General features: G+C 41.6%; 1 protein-coding gene across 1 annotated transcript; it reads right to left on the reverse strand.

Moving 5' to 3' along the window:
• Nucleotides 1–1,167: 1,167 nt before the first annotated feature.
• Nucleotides 1,168–27,065, reverse strand: hdgfl2.L (HDGF like 2 L homeolog). Its single transcript, NM_001091663.1, has 16 exons — nt 26,879–27,065; nt 23,849–23,925; nt 23,578–23,719; nt 23,198–23,368; nt 21,463–21,555; nt 21,277–21,345; nt 21,006–21,162; nt 20,849–20,924; nt 15,971–16,334; nt 9,351–9,439; nt 9,159–9,226; nt 8,942–9,012; nt 3,219–3,320; nt 2,518–2,692; nt 2,153–2,279; nt 1,168–1,459 (listed from the first exon to the last, which is right to left on the reverse strand). The coding sequence occupies exons 1-16, from the start codon at nt 26,948–26,950 to the stop codon at nt 1,384–1,386; spliced, it is 1,929 nt and encodes a 642-aa protein (NP_001085132.1). The 5' UTR covers nt 26,951–27,065; the 3' UTR covers nt 1,168–1,383.

Raw genomic sequence — 27,065 nt, forward strand, 5'->3', positions numbered from 1 at the left:
ACATCTATCCACTCATTCACAAAATGGTATCATTTTGACATCTTTCTGGCCTCTGAGAACACACTTTGGTAGGAAGGTTCTTCAGGCTGCAATAGCTATTTCCATGTAAGGCTATCCTTCCCACCTAGGGGACAGCTTTGGTACGTCCCCACTGTTCCTGTGTCCCCCAAGATGACAATGGAGAAAAGGAGATTTTGTGTACTCACCGTTAAATGTCTAGCTTCAGTCGCTTGGGGGGGGGACAGGACTTCCCTCCCTGGATAGGGGCTTTCGCTACCAGTCAGACATGGTCTGTTCAATATATCTGCTGCCATTAAAGTTAAAAGTTACAGGTTATTGGTTACATTGTGATAACTATGGTACAAACTGAACTGGGTTCCGCCTTCTGGGGGGTATAGATGGCAGGGGAGGAGCTAGTTCTATTTTTACTTTGTTGTGTCCTGCCTCGTAGTGGTACCAGCTATACCCACTGTTCCTTTGTCCCCCAAGCGACTGAAGAGAAAGAGATTTAACTGTGAGTACACAAATCTGCTTTTCACATTAGAGATTGGACAATGACAATTTCCCTATGCCAGGCAAAAATGCCAATAAAACCATTTTGCTATTTGTACCTTCCAGAAAATACTAGCCACATTACAACGTGTTTAAGCCTTTCTTCAAAGGCTGACTGGAATTCGTCTACAGGTTTGCCTGCTAGTGGCTCCAGGAGATCTCTAATTAATGTTTTGCCGCTGCAGAAATCCACATTTGTGTGCAACACGACCAACCTTAATTAATCAGTTATTAGTGAGTAAAACATTTTCTTGGTTAATTGTATCAGTAATTTATCAATGGGACAGCCCTTACCAGGCCTTCTATAGACCCAAGGTTGTTCTCAAAAGCAAGATAATTTCTACTATTTGGGATTGGACACTACCCCCACAAGCAATGGGCTCAGGACAATGTAGTCAGGGAAGTTATGCCTATATAATGATATATGATCTGAAATGGCTGGATGTAGTGTATTGGTAGTGTATTATTGAGGTTATTTTGAGATTATAATTTTGTTTATTACTATACTATACCATTATAATATTTTACTAATACCATTTTACTAATTTGGGAACTTAGACATTTGCCCAGTTGAGTATATTTGGCTTTACATTTTTAACAGGAAAGAAGACAGGATACATTAATTATTGTTTATTTATAAAAACCCTTTTATAGTCATTTCTTGCCAATTCATCACATAGGAAATCAACTGAAAGAAACAAAAACAGCCAAATGAACAGATACAAACTGACCACTAAGGGGTGGGGAAACATTACAGCTGCAATTCATTAAACTACTGAACAGAACAGCTGCAGCAGTAACGGAGATTAAATCAAGGTGCAATACAGCTCTTCAGCTATTTTGGTTCTCTGAAGAAATGGGTCTGGGTTCAAAGGTTTCTTCTGTAGGGTTATTGTTATGTTCAGCACTGCAGGAAAAAAAAGAAAGAAAGAAAGGTAACTCTTTTGAGAGTCCAACATAAAAAATGATTTTCATAGCATTTTGGGCCCGAGGTTTAGAAGGTGTGGGTTTAAGAGGGTGCAGGCTGAGAAACAGCAACTTTAAATTTAGGCTAGTAACTGGTCATGTTTTTCATGTAACAACTATTTGTTGTGGGGTAGGATGACAGGAAAAAACACATTACAGATCCAAAGGCCTAAATGTAGACACTGGGGCTCATTTATAACACACTGGGCAAATTTGCTTCTGGGCAGTAACCCATGGCCACCAATCAGATTATTGCTTTCAGTATTCAACCTGAAACTGACTGAAAGCTAATCACTGATTGGTAGCTATGGGTTCTTGCCCAGGTGCAAATTTGCCCAGTATTTATAAATGAGTCCCACTGACCCTTAAGCAAAAATGATGTCAAATTTAGGGGAAAATCTACTATATATCAAACTGGGGGATCATGAGGATTTAAAAGCAGTTAAATACTTTAGAAAATGTTACGAGTTGACATATTTCTTGTTTGATAAATGTGCCAATACATAAGAATATGATTGCTTTGAGCATCCGGGGCGTAAGAAAAAATCTGTGTATACACGTTACAGAAAATTCACCCACAAACATAACACAAAATCACACAGTCTCCCCCGGAACCTAAATCAGTAATACTCACTGGTTGTTTTGTTTTGTCTCCATCTCTGCTTTGTTGTCTAGGTTCAGCCCTTCCAGCTCTTGCTCTTTATCACCAGCAGTTTCAGTCCTCTGAGACAGAAAGTCTCCATTCATTGAAGCATCCATATCTGGGGAATCAAAAGTGAACAGTTTCATTATTAAAGTTACCAATTCAAATGTACAGTGAGCTACAGATTTATAGTTCGATCAAGCTACAATAAGTATAAAGTACACATTATGAAGCTGTGGCAATAAGAGCTCAGTCATTATGCAGAATTGGTAACCTAAATCATCTGAATATCAGAGGAACCTAAACTTGATTTTATGGATTTGTTTGGCTGTAAAGAAAGGAACGCTGGACCCAACCTTCTCCAGCCTTGCCAGTCTGGTTTTCATCCTCTGGGCCTTTCTCTGCAGTGTTGACCTTTTCTGCTATTTTCTGTTGAGACTCCGACTTGGGGCCTAGGATACGAGCTTTAATTCGGGAATAAACCTCAGCAGCTTTGTCCATAACACGCTGATTTGCTTTGTAGCGCCGGATCTGGTGGTTGGGAAATCATTAAGACAATTAAGAAAGCAGATAAAATGTTTTATTTTATAAGTCAAAGAATGAGTTACTATTTAAGGTCAATGTGATCCTACCAGATAGCATTGTTCCCTTACACCAAAATAATGTTAAAAACAAAATTATCATATACAGTTTCTCTTAAGGCTGACATTTAAACTTTAAAGTTCATACCTGAGATTTGACCATTTACTTGCAAGGAGAAGCACAAATCTGCAAAGAGTGCAAAAATGTACCTTTGCCCTTAGTTCTTTTATTATGTCTAAAAATCTTTTGGGACTTTTAGAATTTTTGGACAGTCTGTTTAGAACTGTACCCCTGTTTGTGTACACCTACGGGGCTTATATAAATAAATTATGTCACTCTTAAATGCAGACATTTAATTGAAGAAAAGCTAATGCCAAACAGGCTTGTAAAATTAATAATTAATGATAAAACAATATGGAAACAAAGGGATAATTTGATATAAAGGAAAAACATTAATTTTCAGTATGATTATTACCTTCTTAAGTGTGGCCACCACATCTGTGTTTTTCTGCAAGATCTGAGATGTCACCTGTAGTCCTCCTAGTTCTTCTAAAGCATCTAGGCATTTCTTAATGTCCTGAGCAACAGAATAAAAAAGGTGTTACTGTACTGCAATGGAGATAAGACTGGTGGCCATGGCATCTTTGTGATGTTTAGAACACAGGTATACAATATGGATAGACAGGAGTTATACCCAAAAGGTGAATAGAAATTTTGTGGCTCTGAAAATTGATTATACCCTAACACAGTGATACCCAAGCAGTGCCATGCAAGCAACATGTTCCTTACACTACCCCTTTGATGTTGCTCCCAGTGGCTTAAAAGCATATGCTGATTTTTAATTCCTAACTTGGAGTCAAGTATAAAGACCAAGTGTACAATCACAGGCTTTATTTGGCAACCACCAGGAACATCTTACATCTTTATTTGGCTTATTCTCAGTTTTTACTTCTAAATGTGGCTCATGTGTAAAAGAAAGTTTGGGGACCCCTACCCTAAAATTTGATGAATTATGCTTAGCATTGATGAATGTTATTTCTGCTATTATGCCTAGAGGACAGCATTATCAGTCAACTGGCTAGAGACTGTATGTCCTGGAACTCAAGGCCATGTCCCCTTCAAGTACTAACATTACAGAAGGAACACCATGTAAAAGGAAGACTGTGTGCCAGCCTTATAGTGCAAGTATATGATGAAACAAATGCATTTTCTCTTGCCTAGATTGGGGGACACAGGCACCATGGGGATGAAGATCCTGTTGCTTGGAGAAAGGACACTAAAAGTTTAAAGTGGCTATTCCTCCTCCTGCTCTGGGCTTCATCCGTTGCCTACCTCCTCAATCCTCAGTTTTCTTTTAGTGTCCTCTGAAGGAGGACGGACACATGGTGGCTGGGAGCGATGGTACAGATTTCAATATCATGCCACTACTGGGGTCAGGGTTTCTCTTCCAGAATCCCTCCAGCCAAGGACTTCTGATCTGAAGATGCTCTGTAGCCTTCCCGCTCTACGGAGCCTGCAGGCTGGGGGGCTCCACACTACCCTGGTCAACTGGTTCTCGCTCCCTGGAGGCTGCACTAGTAGCCACAACGTAGGGTACAACTTTTATTGAGCATTCCTGGATGGCACGAGGAGGTAAATAAATTCCCTCATCTCTCCCCCCCATTACTTGCTGCCTGTCAGCTCTGCAGAAAGGCATTTAGTTTCACTTCTATTCTCTGACAGAGAATTCCCTAAAGGAGGACATAGGACACAGCTTCTTCTATCCCTCTTCGCCTGTAACCGTATTTTTACTTCTTTGCTGGGTTCTCAGCGCCATTTCCAGCGACCCTTCACGTCACTATTTAGCACCACGCCTACGTCATTGCACATGTGCCTCACGGGCGCCACCTTACTATGGTAAAAGCCCGGGAAAACCTCTCTGGTGGCCATTTTGGATCCGCATCTCTCTCCAGCACCGAGTGTTTCCAGCCTCACAGGGAAGAACAAGGCACCATTCCTTCCTACCTTGGTGAACAGGTAGTTACACTTCCCTTATCCTTCCTCTCTCTCTAAAGGGATTAACACTTCACTCTCTCTATGGGACCTACTGTGGGGTTTTTCACTACTACCCTCTGTCTCCACAGATCACACTCTAAGGGACAGGTGGTTCACTCCTTCACTCCTCTGGACTCTCCTAATAATCCCCAATATCCTTACTTACTGGGTGGCACTATTTACATAGTATAGCCATGACAGGCAGGGCAGAGGACCAGTCCCTTCCCAAGCAGGCAACTGCACGTACCACCAATGCAATTTCGTATTTGGCATGTGCTACTTGCAAACATAAATTTGCTAGCGTTTCGGCTGAGCCAATATGTGAAGCCTATAAGCCTGCAGCAGTCACTGCACAATTACAATCCCACACAGCCCTACCAGCCAGCTCTGCGATGGCTAATCAAACGAGTTTGGATTCTGAATTGGTGTGCGCTCGCTCTATCTCTAGTGGTTCTACAGAACCTAGCCTAATACCAGAGACTTTAGATAATGTCCTACACAGCCTCACAGACCGGTCACTCAGCAGTCGGCCCACCTGTATCAACTCATGAACAGGAAGAGGCATCAGGGGAAGAGGGACAGATTCTATCTGGAGATGAATCTGATCAGGATGCCCCTAGATCACAAAGAGAGGTAGAGAGCCTGATTCAGGCAGTATTACAGGCACTATGTCTAGAAGACACCCCACCTTCAGCAGAGCCAACCAAAAACATTTTCAAGAGGCAAAAGAAGTCTTCTTGAAACTTTCCAGCCTATGAGCAACTGGATGACATTGTTAAAGTACAATGGAAAATGCTGGACCATAGAGTCCAATTTTCCAAGCGCTTTCCTCAAACATCCTTTTACTCAGGACTGTACAGACCGTTGGTCTTCACCCCCAACAGTGCACCCACCAGTCTCGAGACTGTCAAAGCCGATCCGGCTTCCTTTAAGGATCCTATTGACAAATGTTTTGAGGGTTTCAAAGGATGGATCATTTCACCCGGTGCTAGACCTAAAGACACTAAATGACCATTTAAAGATGCACCACTGTAAGATGGAATCCATCTAGTCGGTCCTAATGTCTCTGGACTCATACCTTCTCAGAGTACAGAATATTTAGGGCTTGTCCTTCCCAAATCCAACACCTCAATGCAGGGGCTCCTGTCAGCTCTGCAGAAAGCGGATCAGGTACCTTTACAATTTGCCATGAGAGTGCTGGGGACTATGGTGTCATCTGTCCCCTCGATTCCATACGCGCAGATCCACACCAGAGCTTTACAGAGACTGATACTCCAACACCAGAGGAGGAAGCAAGCGGCCCAAGACTGCAGGATTCCCCTATCAGAGCAAGTTAGAACCTCAATCAATTGGTGGCTTTGACCAACAACACTTCAGTCAGGAAAACTCAGATGCCAGTCTACAAGGTTGGGGAGGAGTATTGGGAGACCTAACAGAACAGGGATGGTGGTAACAGAAAGAACAACTACTCCCCATCAACATCCTGGAATTAAGAGCGATCCACCTCTCATTGCTCCACTGGTCAGACAGACTTCGAGATCTACCTATAAGAATACAGTCAGACAATGTGACAGGGGTGGCTTACATCAACCACCAAGAAGGCACAAGGAGTCAAGCAGCCCTCGCAGAGGCACAGCAAATTCTTCTGTGCGCGGAAAACACCAGCTATCTCCGCAGTTCATATCCCAGGAGTGGAAAATTGGATAGCAGATTTTCTCAGCCGAAAGACCTTAGATCAGGGCGAGTAGAGCCTACACCCAGAGGTTTTTCAACTGATTCTGGCAAGGTGGGGCACTCCGGAAGTAGACTTAATGGCATCCAAGTACAACAAAAAGCTTCCGAGGCTCATAGCAAGAAGCAACCACCTGCTGGCCCAGTGTACGCACTGGATGTTCCATGGCAGTTTCACCTAGCATATGTGTTCCCACCGCTGGCACTTCTGTCAAGGGTAATCAAGAATAAAAGACCAGAAAGGGTAGAAACAATTCTAGTGGCACCCTACTGGCCACGCCGCTCTTGAATTTGCAGTGTTTATAATTTATTAGTGGATGCACCATTCCACCTTCCAGACAGAAGGGATCTGTTATCTCAGGGACCGATCCTCCACCCGAGTTCACCACGGCTGGCTTTAACGGCGTGGCACTTGAAGCCCTAATCCTAGCCAGATCAGGAGTTTCAAAAAAGGCTATACCGACCTTACTAAGGGCCAGAAAGCCCGTCTCGGCAAGCATCTACCACAGGGTATGGAGGACATTCATATCCTGGTATGAATCTAAAGCCAAAGACCAACAGTCCTGGGACGAAGGTAGCCTATTGTTATTCCTGCAGGAGGGTTTTGACTAAGGCCTGTCGCTCAGCTCACTGAAGGTTCAGGTATCAGCCTTATCTATCCTTTTTCAGCAGCAGCTTGCAATGCTGGCCAACATCAAGACCTTCCTCCAGGGAGCATAAAGTGATGATACCTCCATACCGTCATCCAATTCCTCCCTGGGATCTCAATATGATACTTTCTGTATTGCAAGAGCAACCGTTTGAGCCATTGGATTCAATTCCATTACCTCTGCTTACTCTTATGGTAGTTTTTCTACTAGCCATCACTTCGGCTAGACGATTTTCAGAACTAGCAGCTGTATCCTGTCTTCCACCATTTTTGATTTTTCACAAGGACAAGCAGTGTTGAGACCTACCGCAGATTTTCTTCCTAAGATGGTGTCAGAATTCCATCTTAACCAGGACCTGGTGGTTCCTTCATTTTGTCCTGAACCAAAGACAAAGTTGGAACAGAAGTAATACAACCTTGATGTGGTTCGTTCTCTTAGAACCTACACCAAGGCTACCAAGAGCATAAGGAAGGTGGACAACCTCTTTGTCTTACCAGAAGGACCATGGAAAGGCCTTAAGGCATCTAAGGCCACCATTGCAAGATGGATAAGGTCACACCCTTCTGGGTTCGAGCTCATTCTACTCGTTCGCTCAGCACTTCTTGGGCAGTTCGCCAGCAGGCTTCAGCAGAATAGGTCTGTAGGGCTGCAGTGTGGTCATCCACACACACCTTTTCCAAATTCTACAAGGTGCATACATTTGCCTCAGCCGAAGCAAGCTTTGGGAGGAAAGTGTTGCAGGCGGTTATTCCCTGAACACTAGGGGTAAAAAAGTCCCGCCCTCATGGGTAGCTTTGGGACGTCCCCATGGTGCCTGTGTCCCCCAATCTAGGCAAGAGAAAAATAGATTTTTGTACTTACCGTTAAATCCTTCTCTCTTGTCCTACATTGGGGAACACAGGCCTTCCCTCCCTGTATTAGTTCAAGTTAACGTTGATCAGTTAATATCTAATATAGTGTTATTGTTCAAATACCAACAAGTTCAAACAGCAGGTGGTTCATACCATGCTTAGCTTGCATTGGGGAGGTGCTCCTTCTCTTCACATGGGCAATTGGTAGGGCGCGTCATCTCTTCTTCGGTCAGAAAACGGAGGATTGAGGAGGTAGGCGAGGGATGAAGCCCAGAGCAGGAGGAGCCACTTTAACATTTTAGTGTCCTTTCTCCAAGCAACAGGATCTTCATCCCCATGTTGCCTGTGTTCCCCAATGTAGGACAAGAGAAAAGGATTTAACGTTAAGTACAAAAATCTATTTTTTGTAACACTAGCATCCTACCTGGACCATTTTAATCAATATCCAAGGCCAGATCTCTACTGTTTTTCATCATAACACTTACTAAATCTACACTTACCCACTACACCAAAAAGATAATACAGATTAGCTATTACCTATTAGCTGAAGCAAGTTCCTGACAATTCTCTCATCAAAAAAAACCAAAAAAACCAGTTCAGCTGTTTTCACACAAGACTCGATGCAAACCTACAGATGAAATTTTAAGGCCAGCATACCAGAGGAATGTATTTGATCCAGGGTTGATAATAAATAGACCTGAGATCTCTGCAGTAAGAGGATTGGAAGTCAGCATGGCTAAAATTAATGGTATATACACAGCGGGTGTATGCACCTAACCACAAGCCTTATTTTACATATGATTATATATTTATCCTTTGCCATTCTGAAAGATGGGAAAGTCTAGGTTTGCTGTAATGACTAAACAGGAAAAAAAAAAAGAAAAAAAAAAAAGAGTGAGATGTCCTTAATGTTATAGCCTGCATCTACTTACAGGATTGTCCACTTTCAGTGCAAATTTGATCTCACTATGAAGCTTTTGAAGTCTTTCTTCCACTGTAGGCTCTGGCTCATAAAAAAACAAAAACAAATGAGCAACATAGTAATTTAATGAATGTGCTGAAATGGGCCGTGATAAATGTCACATGAATGCCTCTGTGGATTTTTTTTTATAAAAATGTATTTAAAAAAAAAAAAATTCTCCAACTCACCTTTTTTCACCACTCTTCGGGAGTTTATCATCTCTGGTTTCTTTTTCTCCTTCTCCACTTTAGATGGTCTAAAAAAGAATATTCTGATTTACATAAAGCAAGCACAAACAGCTTACTTTACAATGCCCAAAATAATCACAATTCCACACTTCTGTTAATTAGTTTCTCCACAACACAATTTCATCCTTTTACCTTCCCCTTGGTCTTTCTCCACGTTTTTCCTTCTGGTTTGTTTTTCTTGCACTTTCAGCAGGCCTCGGTTTCTTTATTGTTTTCTTTACCTGAAAGATAAAATAATCCTCCACTTTGTTGAGTACACACATATCAAAATATCCAAGTAAAACAGTCTCTACGAGATAAGCAAGAATACAAGATAGCATAATTACCTGTTGTTTATGAATAAGTATGTCCCAAAACTATATTTGTGTTTAGATACCTTTTAAAAAAATTTGTTACCCAGATAATTTGGCGACATATGGGGAGAGGCTACCCAATTTATTTACCCACTTTACCAGCTCTGTGTTAAACTTCCTCATTTGAGAATGTGTGCACATTCCTGGCAGCCATCTGGGTTTACAGGTGGTACAGCTGGGGGGGGGGGCAGGATCCTGTAAAACTGTTTTATATGATACACGGAGCTCAAAATCCTCTCATTGTACAAGGCATAGTGGAATAAAATGGGTTTGTGATTTTGTATTAAAGCAGTTGTTCACCTTCAAACAAATAGTTGTTTTTAGATAGATCACCAGAAATAATGACTTTTTCCAATTACTTTCTATGTGCGACTTTCTAATGTTTTTCTAATATTGAAGTGTAAAGTGTCATTTTTCACCTTCTAAAGCAGCTTTGGGAGGGGGGTCACCAAACCCTGTAAACTGTTCTTAATCGATACATTTAGTTGATACATTTCTTATCTTTGTCTCTACTGAGCAGAATCCATGAGTTTTATTACAGGCAGCTGTTAGAATTAATACAATAGTTGCTGATACTCCAGAGATGCTGCTGAGAAATGAAATGTTGCAAAATTGTAACAGTTTAGAGTCTGCACCTGAATTACTGAGCTGCCAGACAAACACCAGAGATGCGAACATTCATCTTTAACTTAGATTTTGGAAAAACAGTAAAAAATAAATAATGGAAAGTAATTGAAAAAATCCTTTATTTCTGGGGACCAATCTGAAAACAACTGAACTGAAAAGTGTTTGGAAGGTAAACAACCCCTTTAAGCATTATTCCATGACAAATATTTTTAGTACTGGTTAATAAAATAGTAAAATACATTTCTATCATGCTGGATTTGGCAATTAATAATACTACTATTTATGTTTGGATAGAGAATGATTAGCATAGGGGTGCGAACATTTTCAAGTTGGATCGGTGTTGTCAATGGAGAACCCTTTCGAGGTCTGTCCTTTGCTTTTCAATTTGTTTATAAATTGTTTTGAGGATGGCATTGTAAGTAATGCCTCAATTTTTGCTAATGATACCAAAACTGTGCAAAAATATAAGCTCCATGAAGGATTTAGCAGCTTTGCAAACTGATTGGACTAAATTGAAGAACTGAAGAAAGCTGGCGAATTTAAATTTCATGTTTGTACACGCAAGTTATACAGGATAAAAAGTTGTGTTGGGGACATCTTTAAGTGAGAAGGGTTTGGGAGTTAATCTGGATATCAGACTTTGCAACTTTAGGAAGTGACATTATGTATTATGCGCTTCATATATTTCTTTATAGGGAAATGAGAGTCACTGTCTAAGAGTCATCTTCTAAAAACAACTGCTCTGTAAACTACAAATGTATTATTGCTGCTTTTTATTACTCTTCTTTCTATTCAAGCCCTCTCCTATTCATATTCCAGTCCCTTATTCAAATAAATGCATGGTTGCTAGGGTAATTTGGAATGTAGCAACCAGATTGCTGGAATTGCAATTTGTAGAGCTGTTGAATAAAAAGCTAAATAACTCAAAACCCACAAATAAAAACCAATTCTAAATTATCGCAGAATATCACTTTGCATTATATTAAAAGTTCACTCACAAGGTGAACAACCCCTTTAAAGGCAATTGGAACAATTGATACAAAGGTTCCATGGATACTATTGATGTATAATGTAATCTAGCAAACTGTTACAGTTCCGAATCTGCACCTGGATTACTGAGCTGCCAAACACATCAGAGACAGGAACATTAAAACTTTACTTCTGGAAACATGGTCAGATATAAAACATGGAAAGCAATTGAAACAGTATTTAATTCTGGTGAGCAATTTGAAAACAACTTAACTGAAAAAAATGTTTGGAAGGGAAACAACCCATTTAAAGTATCTGCTTTCAAGAGAATCTGTGCACCATTCACTAGGAACATCAAGCTCAGAACACATCACTTCACAATGGGAAATGTGAGGAAGGAAATAATCTCGATGCTCACAGAGGGAAACAAAAAAGAGAGGAGTATATGGTGTCGCACTATCTATTTGTGAATTTAAGTAAGTAATTGTGTGTTCAAAATAATGATCAGCTAGTTGATCATGGACAAAGAGTAAATTGATTATGTTAATTGGTGAAATGTACTTGTTAATAAATAAAGTTAAATAAATAAAGTGGAAAATCTTCGGAAATTCATTGTGATGTGAAAACTTTTAAAGTGCAAAGTGCTTATTGTGGACAAGATAGGACCCACGACTAGTAACCCATAGATGGAGAACCTGATAAAATATAACTTTTATTAACTCCTAAAATTCATCAGTAGTGAGAGGGGAAAATTCATAAAATCACTTAAAACACTTAAGAAAAGGGTGGGAATTCGATCTGAATTATGTATAAATAGGGGTTGCAGCGTAATTAATTCATTAGACTGTTCCCTTCTAGATCTTGCGTCACCCAGTAGCCCTATAATGAATCGATGGGGTATATTGAGAACAATGCTCAGCGTTCGTGATGATGGTGGATGAGAGGAGAATGGGGGTTCAGTGATATAGTGAGAGTTAACTTTTGGGTCAAGCCCTTAAACTCTCTCCTGGGGGTGAGTTTGAGAATGGAACTGTTTAATGACAGTATTAAGTGAGCACAACTGTGATTCAAACTGCGCTGTGTATACACTCAGGACACAAACGCCCTGTATAAGATGAAGGTGAAAATGATCCACCACTGTACAGTATGGTGTGCAAAAATTTGTTTTAAACTACCACTGTGTCCTCTCAGAGGCACCTATAAGGTATGGCCTATTCCCTAGACGCTAAGAAAAGCAACACCTTGTACCGACAGAGTGGCTAAACAAGTGCTCATTGAAGTTCCAGACCCCCGTTAGTAACAAGTTTCCTCCATTCCACCTCCCCACATTTTAAATCCCACTAATGAGCTTTCGTTGCGGTTCTCTTTTTCCCTGTCTAAACCGCTAAAGAACTTAGCGGCGGAGCTGCAGTGCCTGACGCACGTTTCGCCGAGTATAGGCTTTTTCAAAGGCCTTTTTGGAGTTTAAGGGCTTGACCCAAAAGTTAACTCTCACTATATCACTGAACCCCCATTCTCCTCTCATCCACCATCATCACGAACGCTGAGCATTGTTCTCAATATACCCCATCGATTCATTATAGGGCTACTGGGTGACGCAAGATCTAGAAGGGAACAGTCTAATGAATTAATTACGCTGCAACCCCTATTTATACATAATTCAGATCAAATTCCCACCCTTTTCTTAAGTGTTTTAAGTGATTTTATGAATTTTTCCCTCTCACTACTGATGAATTTTAGGAGTTAATAAAAGTTATATTTTATCAGGTTCTCCATCTATGGGTTACTAGTCGTGGGTCCTATCTTGTCCACAATAAGCACTTTGCACTTTAAAAGTTTTCACTTCACAATGAATTTCCGAAGATTTTCCACTTTATTTATTTAACTTTATTTATTACACAAGTACATTTCACCAATTAACATAATCAATTTACTCTTTGTCCATGATCAACTAGCTGATCATTATTTTGAACACACAATTACTTACTTAAATTCACAAATAGATAGTGCGACACCATATACTCCTCTCTTTTTTGTTTCCCTCTGTGAGCATCGAGATTATTTTCTATTAAAGGAGTTGTCAGCACATCTATACCGAGTGGCTCATGTGCTCTCGGTTAAGGGACTTCCTTTGGGAGTGACATTTGATTAGAAGGTGCGGTAAACACCAATTTTTTTCACAAATGTGAGGAAGGGGCTGAATGTAAGCCAAGTACAGGGGAGGTTGGTAAAAGGTTCCTACAAGTCAGAGATAGACTATCGTAGTTTCCATTCAGTCTGAGGAATCATGTACGGTATTGTCTGTGCAAAAAGGGATGAAAGTTGTACCTTAATACATAAGAGTTTATGTCAAAATGGGGGTATTTCACTTTAATATGGCTGGTAGCACTTCTCTAGGTGAGGTCAAAATTAAAACCTCAAGAGCCACGCTGTTAAAGCCCACTGACTGGCCCCTGTGAAAGAAGTGGATTTCTGCTTTTTGCTACATACTTGGGGAGTCTGTGGTTATACCTTGAAGCCAGGAGGTCTACCTGTGGGAGACCACGTTTATTTACAAATGTCTGAAACACCTCAATATAAAGGCTCAATTTGCACTGGTCTATTGTCTCCTGACTGAGGAAATCTGCCAGCCAGAAATCCACCAGCTATGCATACTGCTGAAATAGTCAGAATGTATTCTGCCAAGCATAGAATTCTCTTTGCTTTGACCATTTGAATGTGAGTTCGTCCTTGATGATTTATGACATTTGATGGTCCCTGAGGATATCCATCCAGTGATATAATTTTCAGAAATTGCCCCTGGGTTCCAGTACATTTCATAGCTAGAGAGCTTTCCTGCTGATTCCAATGATTCTGGAGTGTTATCAGGCCCGCCCATTCACCCCTGCATCTAAGCCGATAGCCATGGAGTGGTTCATAAAGTACAAGTGCCATTGAGATTGGCCATGTGGAATCTGCGGATGATGGTTTGTGCCAGAAGGCGTTGCCAATTCTGTAACCAAGATCTGTCTTAAGTACTCCTTCTGTTGTGAGGTGGAGGATACTGGACTTCTGTCAGTTTATGATCCATCTATGGCAGCGACTATCACCTGGGCTATATATAATTGGGCTAGGTCATCTGAGGGCTCAAGGTAAGGGATGATCTTTGAAGCCTTGGATAATGGCAGTGCTGCTGCCATTATCATCCAAAGAAAAGTGGTGAAGGGGATGACAACGAATTCTGAGTGCTACAAGAAAAACAAAGAAACTTCTCATGATGTATATTATATTAGGATGTATAGTAATGTGGTGGTAGAAGTCATTGACGTTAAGCACTGACATGAATTTGTTCTTTTCAATGGATATCAGTACTAAATTAACAAATTCCATTTTGAAGTGACAGGTGCAGATAAAGTGACCCTTTAAGCACAGGACTGGCACAACTTCGACAGAAGTCAGGTTCTGAATGAATCCTAGAAGTGCCTATCTTTTGGAACAAAATATCTGCTGGGGATGTGCCCAATTTCACCACACCTCCTTGACATAGTTCCGATGGCTACTCTATTCTTTTGGGGGTGAGCACCTTCTCAGGTAGGAGAGATTTGGAGAAGGACCAAGATACTACCGTTTGGAGGATTATCTGGGTCAGTTGGTTGTCCAGGTTTTGACACCTGCAGTTTGGATCTTTGGTTAAAAGAAGCAGAAAAAGGGACAGTGGTTATTACGCTTGGTTTTTTTTTTGGAGGAGTAAGGTCCTCCTCCCTCCCATAGCTTGGGAGATGAAAGTGCAGACTTTTGCAGCTTGGCTGCATCTTGGCCCAACGTGTAGATATAGGCATTAGGACCCACAATCTAGGAAGAGCATATTTGTTGAAGAGTTTGCTGACCCTATAAGCTGCGCCACTGTGCTCAGTCTATACCTAAATCACCATGGACATCCATGCATAGAAAATATAGGTCAGTGTGGTGAATATAGCTTTACATGACATCTAGAGGGTATTTAAACGCTGCTGCATTTATCACAGGAATTGAGGTAGTTTTGTATAATCTAGTTACTGGATGGAGTGGTTGGACCAAAAGTTAGTGTAGTCCAGGTTTAGCGTTATATGATATGGCCAAAAGTGGAGTCCTGCAAATAAAAGGGAGAGGACCAACTCGAATTCTAACTCACCTAACCAGCTTTTGCGAAAGTGAAAGGTAAATCTACCATGGGCATGGGGAAACTTAAGGCTGGGAGGTTCTACGGGCTAGAGTGGGAGCTGATGCCTGCAGCTGTACATGGAGTGGGAAGGGGTGTGGGGTAGGCCAGAGAAAGTCACTATAAGGACATAGTCTGATTGTTGCCCTGACCATTGCTCCCTTAGCCACCAGGATATCCATCCTCCTTCCAAGGACATTAAAAAAAAACAGAGAATTTAAGAAGGTAGGTAGGGGATGAAGCACTGAACAAGAGGAGTCTCTATTAACCTTTTAGTGTATGTTCTCCACCTGCAGGATAATTAGCTCCATGGTGCTTTTGCCCCCCAATCTAAGCTAAAATATGGAGGATAATAGTACCAGCAATTTTAGTAGGAAATATAAATGAATAAAAACATTAACAAAAATAAACATCAAAGTGTTCCTTTCACTGAGCATTCCAACCTTTGCGTATACCAGTCTGTGTCCAGTAATATATTTTGCCATAACACATTCATTATAATAAACATAACTAAAATGCTGCAAAGGCAAGGCAGTTGCTGTACATTGGATAATGAAAACTCAAATAAGCAGCATCACCATTCCTAAACACAATATTTTTCTTCCTCAGATGTCAATTTTTCTTACCTTCTTGTCACTGTCAGAATCATCAGAAATCGCCCTGACTTTGTCCTTTTTGCCCTTTTTAATTTCAGATGCTACAGGCTTCACTTCTTTCACTTGCTTCTTGTCTTCTTCAGAGTCAGAAGAGGATGAACTCTTTCTTGGTTTTGGAGGTGCTGTGACTTCACTCTTGCTGCTGTCACTGTCAGAGTCACTTTTGTCACCTTTTTCAGCTTTCTCCCTTTTCTTTTTCTCATCCTCCTCCCTTTCTTCTTCACGCAGCCGCCGCAATTGTTCTTCCTGTTCTTTCTTTCTACGCTCTTCCAACTCCCTTTTTCTCTCCTCATCTCTCTTTTTCCACTCACTTATCCGATCTACTGAACTGTCACTGAGGAAAGATTGCAGCTAAAAAGATGGCCCAAAAATAAAAGCACTAGAATAGATAACAGGATTTTTTGATACTCACCATTAAATCTGTTTCTCTGTAGTCAATAAGGGGGACACAGGGAATGAATGGGGTTAAGCTCCACCCTCTAGGAGGCAGGACACTTAGAATTAATGAAGGGGGTGTGCCAGGTACTCCAGTTTAATCCCACACTACACCAATCACATCAGTTTGTGCCAAGAGACTGCTGAAAACAGAGTAAAACATTTAACTTGCAGAACTGGTAAACCAGGAATCCTTTTTCCTTACAGTTAACTCGATATAGGGACAGGAAGCCCTTTGTCCCCCTTATCGACTACAGAGAAACAGATTTAACTGTGAGTATCAAAAAATCCGGTTTACTCTGTCATCTCAAGGGGGACACAGAGAATGAATAGGGACTTAACAAAGCAGCCCCAGAACAGCAGGGTGGGAGCGAGGAATAAGACACGTTATTGCACCACTGAGTGCAGCACGTTGCGGCCAAAAGACGCCTTGGCTGAAGAGAATGTGTCTAAACTATAGAATTTTGTGAATGTATGCACCGAAGACCAGGTAGATGCTCTGCAGATCTGATCCAAGGAGGCACATTGTGCCATGCCAGGAGGCTCCCATTGAGCTCGAATAGCCTCTGGTGGTGGTTTTCCTTTGGATATGTAGGCCTGACTGATGGTCTCCTTTAACCATCATGCAATCGAAGCCTTAGAGGCTGCCATGCCTTGTCGAACACCAGTAGGTAGTATGAACAGAGTCTGAGAATGCATGAAGGATTTGGATCATTCCAGGTACCAACAGAATGCTCCCACGTCCAGGTTGTGAAGTCTGTGTTCTTTATTGTTCTTAGGATCCGGAAACAGTGATGGTACCACAATTTCTTGATTTATGTGAAAAGATACCACTTTTGGAAGAAATGATGGCACTGTGCGCAACACTGCCTTGTCCTTGTGGAATACTAGAAATGAAGGATCACAGGCTAAGGCACCAATTTTCAATATCCGCCTGGCTGATGAAATTGCCACCAGAGACACCCACTTCCAGGTTAGCCATTTGTTTGAAATTGTCCCTAAAGGTTCAAAGGGAGGGACCAAAAGGGCTTTCAGAACGATGTTGAGGTCCCATCCTGGAGTTGGTGATCGAAACGGAGGAGCAATATTCTCCCTGCAGGAATGTATGGACTGGGTTCTCCATGGCTAGTCGTGACTGGAGCAGTATCGACAGTGCTGAAACCTGAACCTTCAGGGAGCTAAGCTTAAGACCTAACTGCAGGACTCGCAGGAGAAAGGATAGTACCCTTGGAATGTTGCACTCCAGGAAGGAGGCGGCTTCTGTTGACGGTGATTGCGTTTCTCTGAACCAATTCCAGTAGCTGCGCCAGATTCTGTGATACGCTCTGGACGATGTGGGCTTGAATGACTTTTAACATTGTGGAGATGACATCATCCGCTATTCCCTTTCTTCTCCAGATGGCTGCCTCAACAGCCATCCCATCAAAGCGAAGAGGCTCAGGTAGTGATGGGCTTTGGGACCCTGACGCAGCAGGTCGGTTCTGTGAGCTAGACGAATGGGCCGTGATATGGGCCAATAGGGTGCTATCTATCACAATTATCGTGATATGAGATTGCCTGATCTTCTTTAGGACCCGAGGCAGCATGGGGAGGGGATAAAGATTAAACTTGTCCCAACTGGTGGTCCAGCCAAAGTCTTGTAGGAGAGTGATTGCCCTCCGGAGATCCCCTTTCGCTCTTTTCTCTCATCCTGGCCTTCAATAGAAGATCGTCCAGGTAGGGTGTCATGGAAATTCCCTGTAGCCTTAGGGTTGCTGCTGTCACCACCATGAGCTCGGTGAAGACCCTGGGGGCTGATGATCGACCGAAGGGGAGTTCCACAAACTGGTAGTGGCAATTCTTAAAGGCAAATCTCAGGAAACGATGATGAGGTGGCCAGATTGGTATGTGGAGGTATGCATCCTTGATGTCCAGAGACATCAGCAATTATTCCGGTTCCATCCCTCGGATTACCGATTGCAGGGTCTCCATTTTAAATCGTACCAACCGGATGTACTTGTTGAGAAATTTCAAGTCCAGCACCAGCCTGAATGAGCTGTCTTTCTTTGGGACTAGGAACAGGTTGGAGCAGAAACCTGAGAATGTCTCTGATGGGGGCACTGGGATGATCACTCCACTTTGTTCCATTTTGTGGATGCAGTCCAGAAAGCCTTGTGCCTTGGCAGGACTGGTGGGAAGTCTGGACATGATGAACTTTCTGGGAGGATAGGAAGAGAAGCCAGGTGGTAGCCTTCGGCAATAATTTCACTGACTTTCACTCTGACGAGTGTTGTTTCCAGACCTCCCGGAACTTCAGCAGCCTGCACCCTATGGGCTGCTGTAATTCTGGATGGGGTGCCCCGTCAGCCTGAAGTGGCCTTGTTGGTTGAGGGCTTGTTATGGAACTTGTTGGTTTTCATGTTGGGGGCCCTTTTCGGCTGGTTTTAAGCGCAAGTTTGAAGTTGCAGGGTGCTGTATCATTCTGTAAATCGACCAGACTGGCCTCGAAAAAATATTCCTCTCCTGGATGATGTAGGATGTATTCTTTGATTGAGGAAGAAATGTGCTTTTCCCCCCCTGTGGCCTGGGAGATAATCTTCTCCAGTTCTTCTCCAAACAGACATTATCCCTTAAATGGGAGCGAAGTTAAGCATTTCTTTGAGCTAGTGTCAGCTGTCCAATTTTTCAGCCATAACATGCCACAGATAGCACTGATGTACATGCAGTAATCTGTGCCGTGTCTAGGGTGGCATCACAGATAGGCAGATGCCTCCACTATAGATTGTGACAATGATACGAGCTCTGATCTAGTTACTCCTTCTTGAATACCTGTGAGAAGGGATTCGGAACCACCCCTGTATGGCTCTGGCAACCCAGGCTGAGGCCAGCACTGGACGAAGGGTCGATCTGGCCGATGAATACACCACTCTCAGGAATCCCTCCAGGCGCTTATCCGATGGGCCCTTAAAGGCTGCAGCATCTGTGACCGGAAGAGCTGTGGACCTCGACAATCTAGAGATGGGGGAATCTACTGTCGGAGGCATTGACCATTTGTCCACAAGGTCCCTAGAAAAGAGATAGGACTTGGAAATTTTCGGGTGGCTTGAAACTTCCGTTCCGGAGAATTCCATTTCTCCTGTATTTTGCTAAGCAGTTAATCTCTTGCGTTTTCCACCAGGCTTTTGACCAAGCTTGACCAGTGCTCTGCCCAAATTATCTGCAATAGAAGGCAGACTCTGTAGGGAAGCTAAGGACTGTGAGAGTTGAACTGCCCAAAGAGGAGCTGGGGGTTCTGTAGAGGGGCCAGCGACACTGTCCTGTTGAGCACAATTTCCAGCAATATTCCCAGATGGAGCAGTCGTGGGGTTGAGGGAAGCTCCTGGGGTAGAAACATTGGCTTGCCCCTTGGAACAAGATCTGCAAAGGGGCTTCGCCTGGCACCCTGGTATTTTGGACGGGCAGTTTTTGAAACCAAAATAAATAAGTAATTTGAGCTGCTGTTGCTCTCCCCCCCCCCGGGAAAAAGTCCCCCTCACTTATCTTCTGCCATTTCAACAGTGGCTATGGTTCCTTCTGAGGGCTATGTGTAGTAGCAGGAGCTGTGTGGCAGTGGAAAGTAGTATGAGGGCTTCCTATACTGAGCAGCAACAGATGGTGTGGAGGGTTGCGTGTTTAGCAGTGCCTGACCGTCCCACAGAGGAGTGAATCGCGTTACAGAATAGGCACAAGACCTAAAATGGCGTCTGGAACACAAGTTCCGCCTCCAAATGAGACCGAGCTGTCCATGCGTTGCACCTGAGGCGCAAACCAAAGTTTGTCTCCTCCTGCTATTCGCTGATGATAGTGGATGTCTTAGAAGGGGGTAAGGAGGGGACCGGAGGGGTGGGGCACCACCACAGGCACTAAGAGCGCAGCCTGCAGGTACTAGAGAAAGCATTCTCATAGTGCCTCACCCTCCGTGTAAGACGGGCTGTTGCTGAAAATAACTGCAGGGACAGAGCAACCAGGGGGAGTAGACTGCCGGAGTATTAATTAAATCACTCACTTGTCCCTCCGCACCGGTCAGGCCAGCTGCCTTCCCCTGCACGGGTTACAGGAATGCCTGAGGTAGTTTGCATAGCCGCTTTTAAGGCTAGGGTATGACTCCGGTGGGCCATCAGCAAAGGAGGTGTACCATAAGGAAGACAGGTAGCCCTGTGTGTCAGTATATTCTGACAGGCTTTTCTGAGGTGATGAGAACTTAAAAACTGATGTGATTGGTGTAGTGTGGGGTTTAGCCGGAGTACCTATACAACCAAAAGCCCTCTTCATTAATTCTAAGTATCCTGTCTCCTAGAGGGTGGAGCTTAAACCCATTCATTCCCTGTGTCTCCCTTGAGACAACATATAAATAAGTTTAAATAATGATAGTGTGTAAGTCTTTAAGATTCTCACCTGTCGCTGCTGTCACTTGAAGGGATGGGCTCTGCTTTGCGTCCTCGGCCACGTGGTTTAGGTGCAGGTTTCTCTGCTATGATATGATGAATAGAAATCATGAATGTGGCCCATCCATGACCCACATTCAATTTTATGGAAGAAGAGCTTGACTCACCAGGTCGACGTCCCCTTGGGGTCTTCTTTACAGGTGTCTCAGAATCAGAGGATGACAAAGAAGGGGAAGATGCAGAGGAGGAAGAAGGTGATTTTTTCAGTTCCTTTTTTTCATCTTCTGACTCAGATTTGGAGTCAGATTCAGACTCTGCCAAAACCTGAGAGAGTAAAAAACCAAATAGAACTGTCTCATTTTTTTTGTATGCATTGCCATGTATGATCACAGGTTAAATGAATTACTATTTTTGTTGAGCAAAAATAAAACTACTAACCTTATTTTTTTCCCCTACATTTGTAATCCTTCGCTGAATTCGAGGAGTGTTTTTTTCTGGGGTGAAGTCCTAATTCAAAAAGAAAAAAATTACCTTTTTACATAAAATATGTACCTTTTTACATAAACAAAAATCAATTCATCAATAATAATGCAAAAGAAATGTCAAATTTCCAAAGAATCTCACCTGGTCGCTGTCTGAATTCTCCTCCTTAGAGCTTGATGCACTGTCTGGTTCCTGCTCACTGGACGAATGTTTTGTACGTTTGGCACTTGGAGCCTACAGAAGATAAGAAAACACTAGTGATGAAAAAAGTGTGTTGAAAATCAGTGTTGTCACTTATCAACTATCTGTAGCATGTGACCTTTGAAAATGTACCAGACATTTCCTATCATTCTAAAAATGGCCGCTGTTGGTTTATCAGCTTGTGTCTACTAGACAACCAAGGTTATAAGAACATGTAGAAGTCTTATAAACCCTTGTGCAACAGAAACAATCTATAATTAATTAATTTACATGGTCAGCCTCTTTTATTTATTTATTTTTAATTTCTAGGCGAGTGAGAAGGACTTACATAAAAGTTCATATGTGACCAGCCAACAAAAAACAACCCCCAGTGAAAGAAGATGATCATGGGGAAAAGGGGAAGACGCCGATAATTCTCCATTTATCAAAATCAAAATAGTTTACATTGATAAATGATATCAGGATGCCTAATCTCTTGTTATTTACTTAAGTCGGACTACAAATATCTTTTCAATATGGCTACTGCAGCTGTGAAGTTGGACTAGAGGGCGTGGTAAGATCTGATTTACAGAAGTGCTCCAGCCAATTTGCTATTTGCCCTGATGATGGAAGTAATAAGAGGATAAGGAAAGGTGCTAGAATAGTACGCAAATATGAACAGCACTGCAAACTTATTGCAAATTGAAATGTCTTTGTTAAGGTCAATAGCAGAGAGCACTAGTCAGTTAGATACTGTGATCTGGCTCTGTATCCAAAATGACTAAACAAATGTCTGCTGATTAATTTATGGTATACACTTTAAAGTAGTCAGAAAACTTTATAAAACCCTCTAAAATGAGGCTAGCTAGACACCTATAAAGAATGCTGCAGATCACCCACTGTTTTATTTGTGATGCCAGTAAAATAGATGACTTGCTTATCTGAGAATAAAATACTAATGATGGATGATTGGAAACCAGTTTTCTTTTTTTATTTTAATGTAAATATGTGGTAAGAAACTGAACAAAATATGAAGAGATATAGGATCTATTATCTAGAATGCTTGAGACCTGAAGTTTTCCGGATAAGGGGTGATTTGGATTACCATACCTTATTTCCACAAAATAATATTAAACCATTAAATTAGTCCAATAGAATTATTTTGCCATCAGTATGGATTTATACAGCTTAGTTATTATATAGTACATACTGTTTTAGAGAGAAAACAGAAATCATTTTTAAAATTGGAATTATTTGCTAAAAATTAACTCTATGGTATATCCTAATTTATGCCTTTCTGGTTATTGGGTTTCCTGATGGGGTTCCCATAGCAGTAGTAACTGATAAATTAGAAATTATAGACTAAAAGCAGTTTTTTGTATAAACATAGGGGACTGCAGGAACTTTCAAAACTCACAGGGTAATAAAAATTACAGGCAGGTAAAAAATTACTTTGCTTAAGCGTGCAGTAGAGAAAATTTGGAAGCAAGTTAATTGGCTGAGGTAAAAAATAAATAATCTCTGCAAAGTGATGCATAATCCTGCATATTTTGGTGCTACCCAAATAAATTAAAATAATGTTTGTACAGCGTTTTCACATTTGCTTTTCTGAAGCAGTTTGCTTGTCTTTGTAGCAACTTGATGCCTACAGACAGTGTTGATCTCAGAGACCCTTGCAGCCCCTTGTATAGTGTACCGTTGTTATACGTTCTTTTCTTTTTAGTCCTTCCTTTTCGCTTCCTTCTTCATCACTAGCTGAAACACTAGCTGTTGGAAGAATTGGCTGACTGGCTTCCTGCTTTTCTTCCTCATCACTCCTGGCTGTTGACTTCTCCTCAGGAACATCACTGTCTGAAGAGCTGACAGACTAAGAGAAGAAATAAGTAATAGTCAAAAAGGGGCAACAATGGCTTTAACACAGCAAGGATTAAGTTCTAATGAAAAATGAACAGACGCTGAAGACAGCAAACTAACTTGAGGTGAGAAGTCAGCAAGCACAAAACCACATGGTTAGTGTAGTGAGTGATCCAGATTATTAAGGGAAAGATAGTTGTTTAGAAAAATTCACACACTTACTGCAGGAGGCAAGCTATAGCTGGCTTGTGGGTTATTCTGGATTTCCCAGAGACCTTCATTAAATCCTTTCCTTTTGTTTGGTTTGCCATACTTATCTTTATATTTATCATATGGAAAAAGATCCTTGGGTGCCAAAAAAGCCCTATAGAAACAAAAAACGACACACTGATAAAGCACAAAGTAATAACTAGTTTTCACTACAAAATAAGAGGAAAACACATTAAACTGAGATGTAAAACATCACACAAGGAATGAGTTGTTTGCTACTCACGTCTCATGGGTTCCATAAAAGAATATTGGACATTTATTTGGAGGAGGTTTCACAGCCCCATCTTTGACATCATCAATCTAATTAATGGAGAATGGAAGCAAATAAATTTGATTAGAAACTAAATAATGCAACAAAATAACACATTTTAAATTAAAAGTACATCAAGTTTTTTTTTATTTGAATCTAAAAAGGAACTAATGCACCAAGTAAACCTCAAAGAGCAAGTATACAGCAAAGTCATCTCAAAAAATAACACACAGCGGAACTTAAGCGGAGGTTAGCCCGGAGGCTTCAGCTCCGCTGTGTGTGGTTGCATGCAGGCTGATCGGATTCCAAAAAAGTTTTACACAGGCTGATCAGATTCAAATAAATAAAATAAAAAAAATAAAGGGGGCACTGAGCAGATTTGCTTCTCTCAGCCTACAAAAATACAAAGGCTGCCAACAGCCGGAGCTTTCAGCCTGAGTGTCCATAGTCTAAAAGCACTGTGACTTTTCAATAAATATATATTTGAAAGTTGCTTAGAATTATATTTTTGCAGACAAATTTTCCAGTGCTTAAGGTTCCTTACAATAGAGACTACAGTAATAATAATTAATAATACATGGTCAGTCTTAGGACTGTAGGGTCTTCCTACAATGCTAAAGATGTCACTGTGCAACTACCATATGCCTTACATTTCAATGTTTTACGTGTATTATTGCTCACAGTCCATTTTCATTGAAAAAAGTATACAATACCCTAAACTGCTTCTATATTCTCTGTATCTATCCAGTGTTGTTTCACTATAACCATGATCACCTGATGGTATGCAGGACAGTCCCCTGAAACTCAAACTCGTACTTTTGCAACATAACTAATGGAGGAGGTTCTTGAAGTTCTTTCTCCAACCATTTGACTCCAGGTTCTCTATCTCTCTATCCACATAACAGCACTCTCCCGACTTCATTGACAAATGGGAGTTTTTTTTTTTTTTAAACTGCTTCAAGCATAGCTCTATAAAACCAAATGTACACAAACCCAATTGTGCCTCTAGTTTGTTGTCCTGTCTTTCTAAAGGCATGGACACACATGCGATTTTAGGGCCAGGTAACGCAGCACTGTTTTTAAAAAAAGCAGACCTCCACGTAAATACGCTAACCTAGTGTGCCATTGCCTAAGCTTGAAACCACTTAGAGTATTCATGCGGCGGTCGGCTTTTATAAAAACCCGTGCCACGTTACGTGCCCGTAAAACCGCATGTGTCCATGCCCTTAAGGTATTTGATTTACAAGAGCAGTGATCCCTAAACTGTGGCTCATAAGCAACATGTTGCAACCAACCCCTTGGATGTTGCTCCTGGTGGCCTCAAAGCAGTTGCTTATTTTTGAATTACTGGCTTGAATTACCTTCTTGGCAAGTTTTTGTTGCATAAAAAAAAAAAAGTGTATAGCCTCTGTGGGCTGACAGTCCACATAAGGCCTACCAAATGACCAATCACAGCACTTATTTTGCACCACCCAGGAACATTTCTCATGCTTGTGTTGCTCCCCAAGTCTTTAGACATCTGAAATCATCCCTTTTCGCCAGAATGTACATCAGACTATTCCTTGGATCAACACTATTCTGTGTATTACTATTAAGGGACTAGTATTTCCGCACTTGCACAAGTGCCATCCAAAGCTTTCATCGAAATATTTAGCATATCTGACTGCAAGTACAAATGCTTCTGAGAAGAGATTTCCACAATGTCACCATAACAACCCGTTCTGTAACACAAGTTCAAACTTCCTTTCTTCTAATCTCAATTGATGATCTACTGGTGAATAAGGAAATTTTACATTTATAATATCTCCATGAAGCTCCAACTTACCATTAAAACAGAAACCCTCTTCAAAGGGTCCATAGTACCCCTAAAATAATTCCCCATGAGAGCTGCAGAGTGAGACAGAACACTCTTCAGGTGGGTGGAACCAGTACTGAAACTGCATTGGTTGCTAGAAATATTCCAAGAAGTATCTAGAAGTATTCCTATGTCCTTCTCGATCAACAAGTCAACTAAATAACCCCATTAAGATAAAAGTAACAATCGTACCTAGCATATTTGAAACCACAAAATGCTTAACTTTACGGTTATCTACATTAAATCTTACCTGCCACTTAGATGCTTAGATTGTCAGTTTGTCCATAGCCCCTACAAGGATGATACATCCTGCATGGATTAAACTGTCCTCCATAGCGTAATCAGCCAACACAGCACAGATACGTTGCCTTCAACGCCCCCTTCCAAGTTATTAAGAATAAATAAAGTGGTTGAGAAAACACCCCTCCAATATTTGACCCTAGGAAGCACTATTAAATTCCTAAACCAGTTACAGAATATATCACTATTCTATCACCTCGGGCAGTCCTCCGTCCTACTGTCTTCTATTTGTCCTCCTCCGGTTTCTGCTCTTAGCATGCATTGCCAAGAGAAGAAAATCTTTTTTATGGTTAATACATACAGAGCCTTCACCAGCAACATTTTGAAGATCAAAAGTTGATTGTTTTGCCACTTGACGTACCACTTCTACACGGTTTGACTGGCAGCAACTCCATTATGAACTGCTCGTAAAGCATAGGCATTTTAAGTTGTAATTATAGACCTTCCTTTCTGCTCTTCATTGCTGCTATTCAAATTTTTACTTTTTTTGGAAAGGTACAATAGCCAGGTAGCTAACTGGAAGGGATCTCTGCAGGATGAAAGCATATCAAGCCCTCAGAATTCTCTCTCACAACTACCCCATTCCATTGCCCTACTTTCCCTGTGCAATTCCACATTTAATATAACTTGCTCGTCTACATGCGTTTATTTTATCATGCTTTCCAATTGTATCTCCATACTTGATATCTACTCCTAGTCTATCATCACATCTCACCAGTAACTTTCCATCTACCCTAAACACTTATCCATCTCTGCCCCTCCTTTTTCAGCTCCTCTCCCGCCTGCACGCCCCATACTCTTCGCAATCCTACTCAGCAATGATTTATATTTACAAAGTATTCTCATACCCTCGCAGGCCAGTGTGGGTATCCCTTCATCTTTGCGAACACCAAATCTCCCGGCTTGAAGTTGTGCGGCATGGCTACTGTCCGATTTGGGTCTCCCCTACTCTAGACACTGTGTTGGGTCAGTTCCCCTGCCTCCGCCGGAAGTCCCACCTTCGATTTCTGATTGGCTTTCGAAACCATCACTTCC

Source organism: Xenopus laevis, chromosome 1L, assembly GCF_017654675.1.
Source record: "Xenopus laevis strain J_2021 chromosome 1L, Xenopus_laevis_v10.1, whole genome shotgun sequence".
Taxonomy (NCBI): Eukaryota; Metazoa; Chordata; class Amphibia; order Anura; family Pipidae; genus Xenopus; species Xenopus laevis.

Bases quoted from the DNA above. Each gene is read 5' to 3' on its own strand.
- hdgfl2.L (NM_001091663.1), bottom strand. From the start codon at position 26,950: ATGCCGCACAACTTCAAGCCGGGAGATTTGGTGTTCGCAAAGATGAAG. The intron at 20,925-21,005 runs GTGAGTCAAGCT...ATCATATCATAG, and splicing joins CCCAAGGGGACGTCGACCTG to CAGAGAAACCTGCACCTAAA. The intron at 3,321-8,941 runs GTAAGTAGATGC...TCTGTTGCTCAG, and splicing joins CACTGAAAGTGGACAATCCT to GACATTAAGAAATGCCTAGA.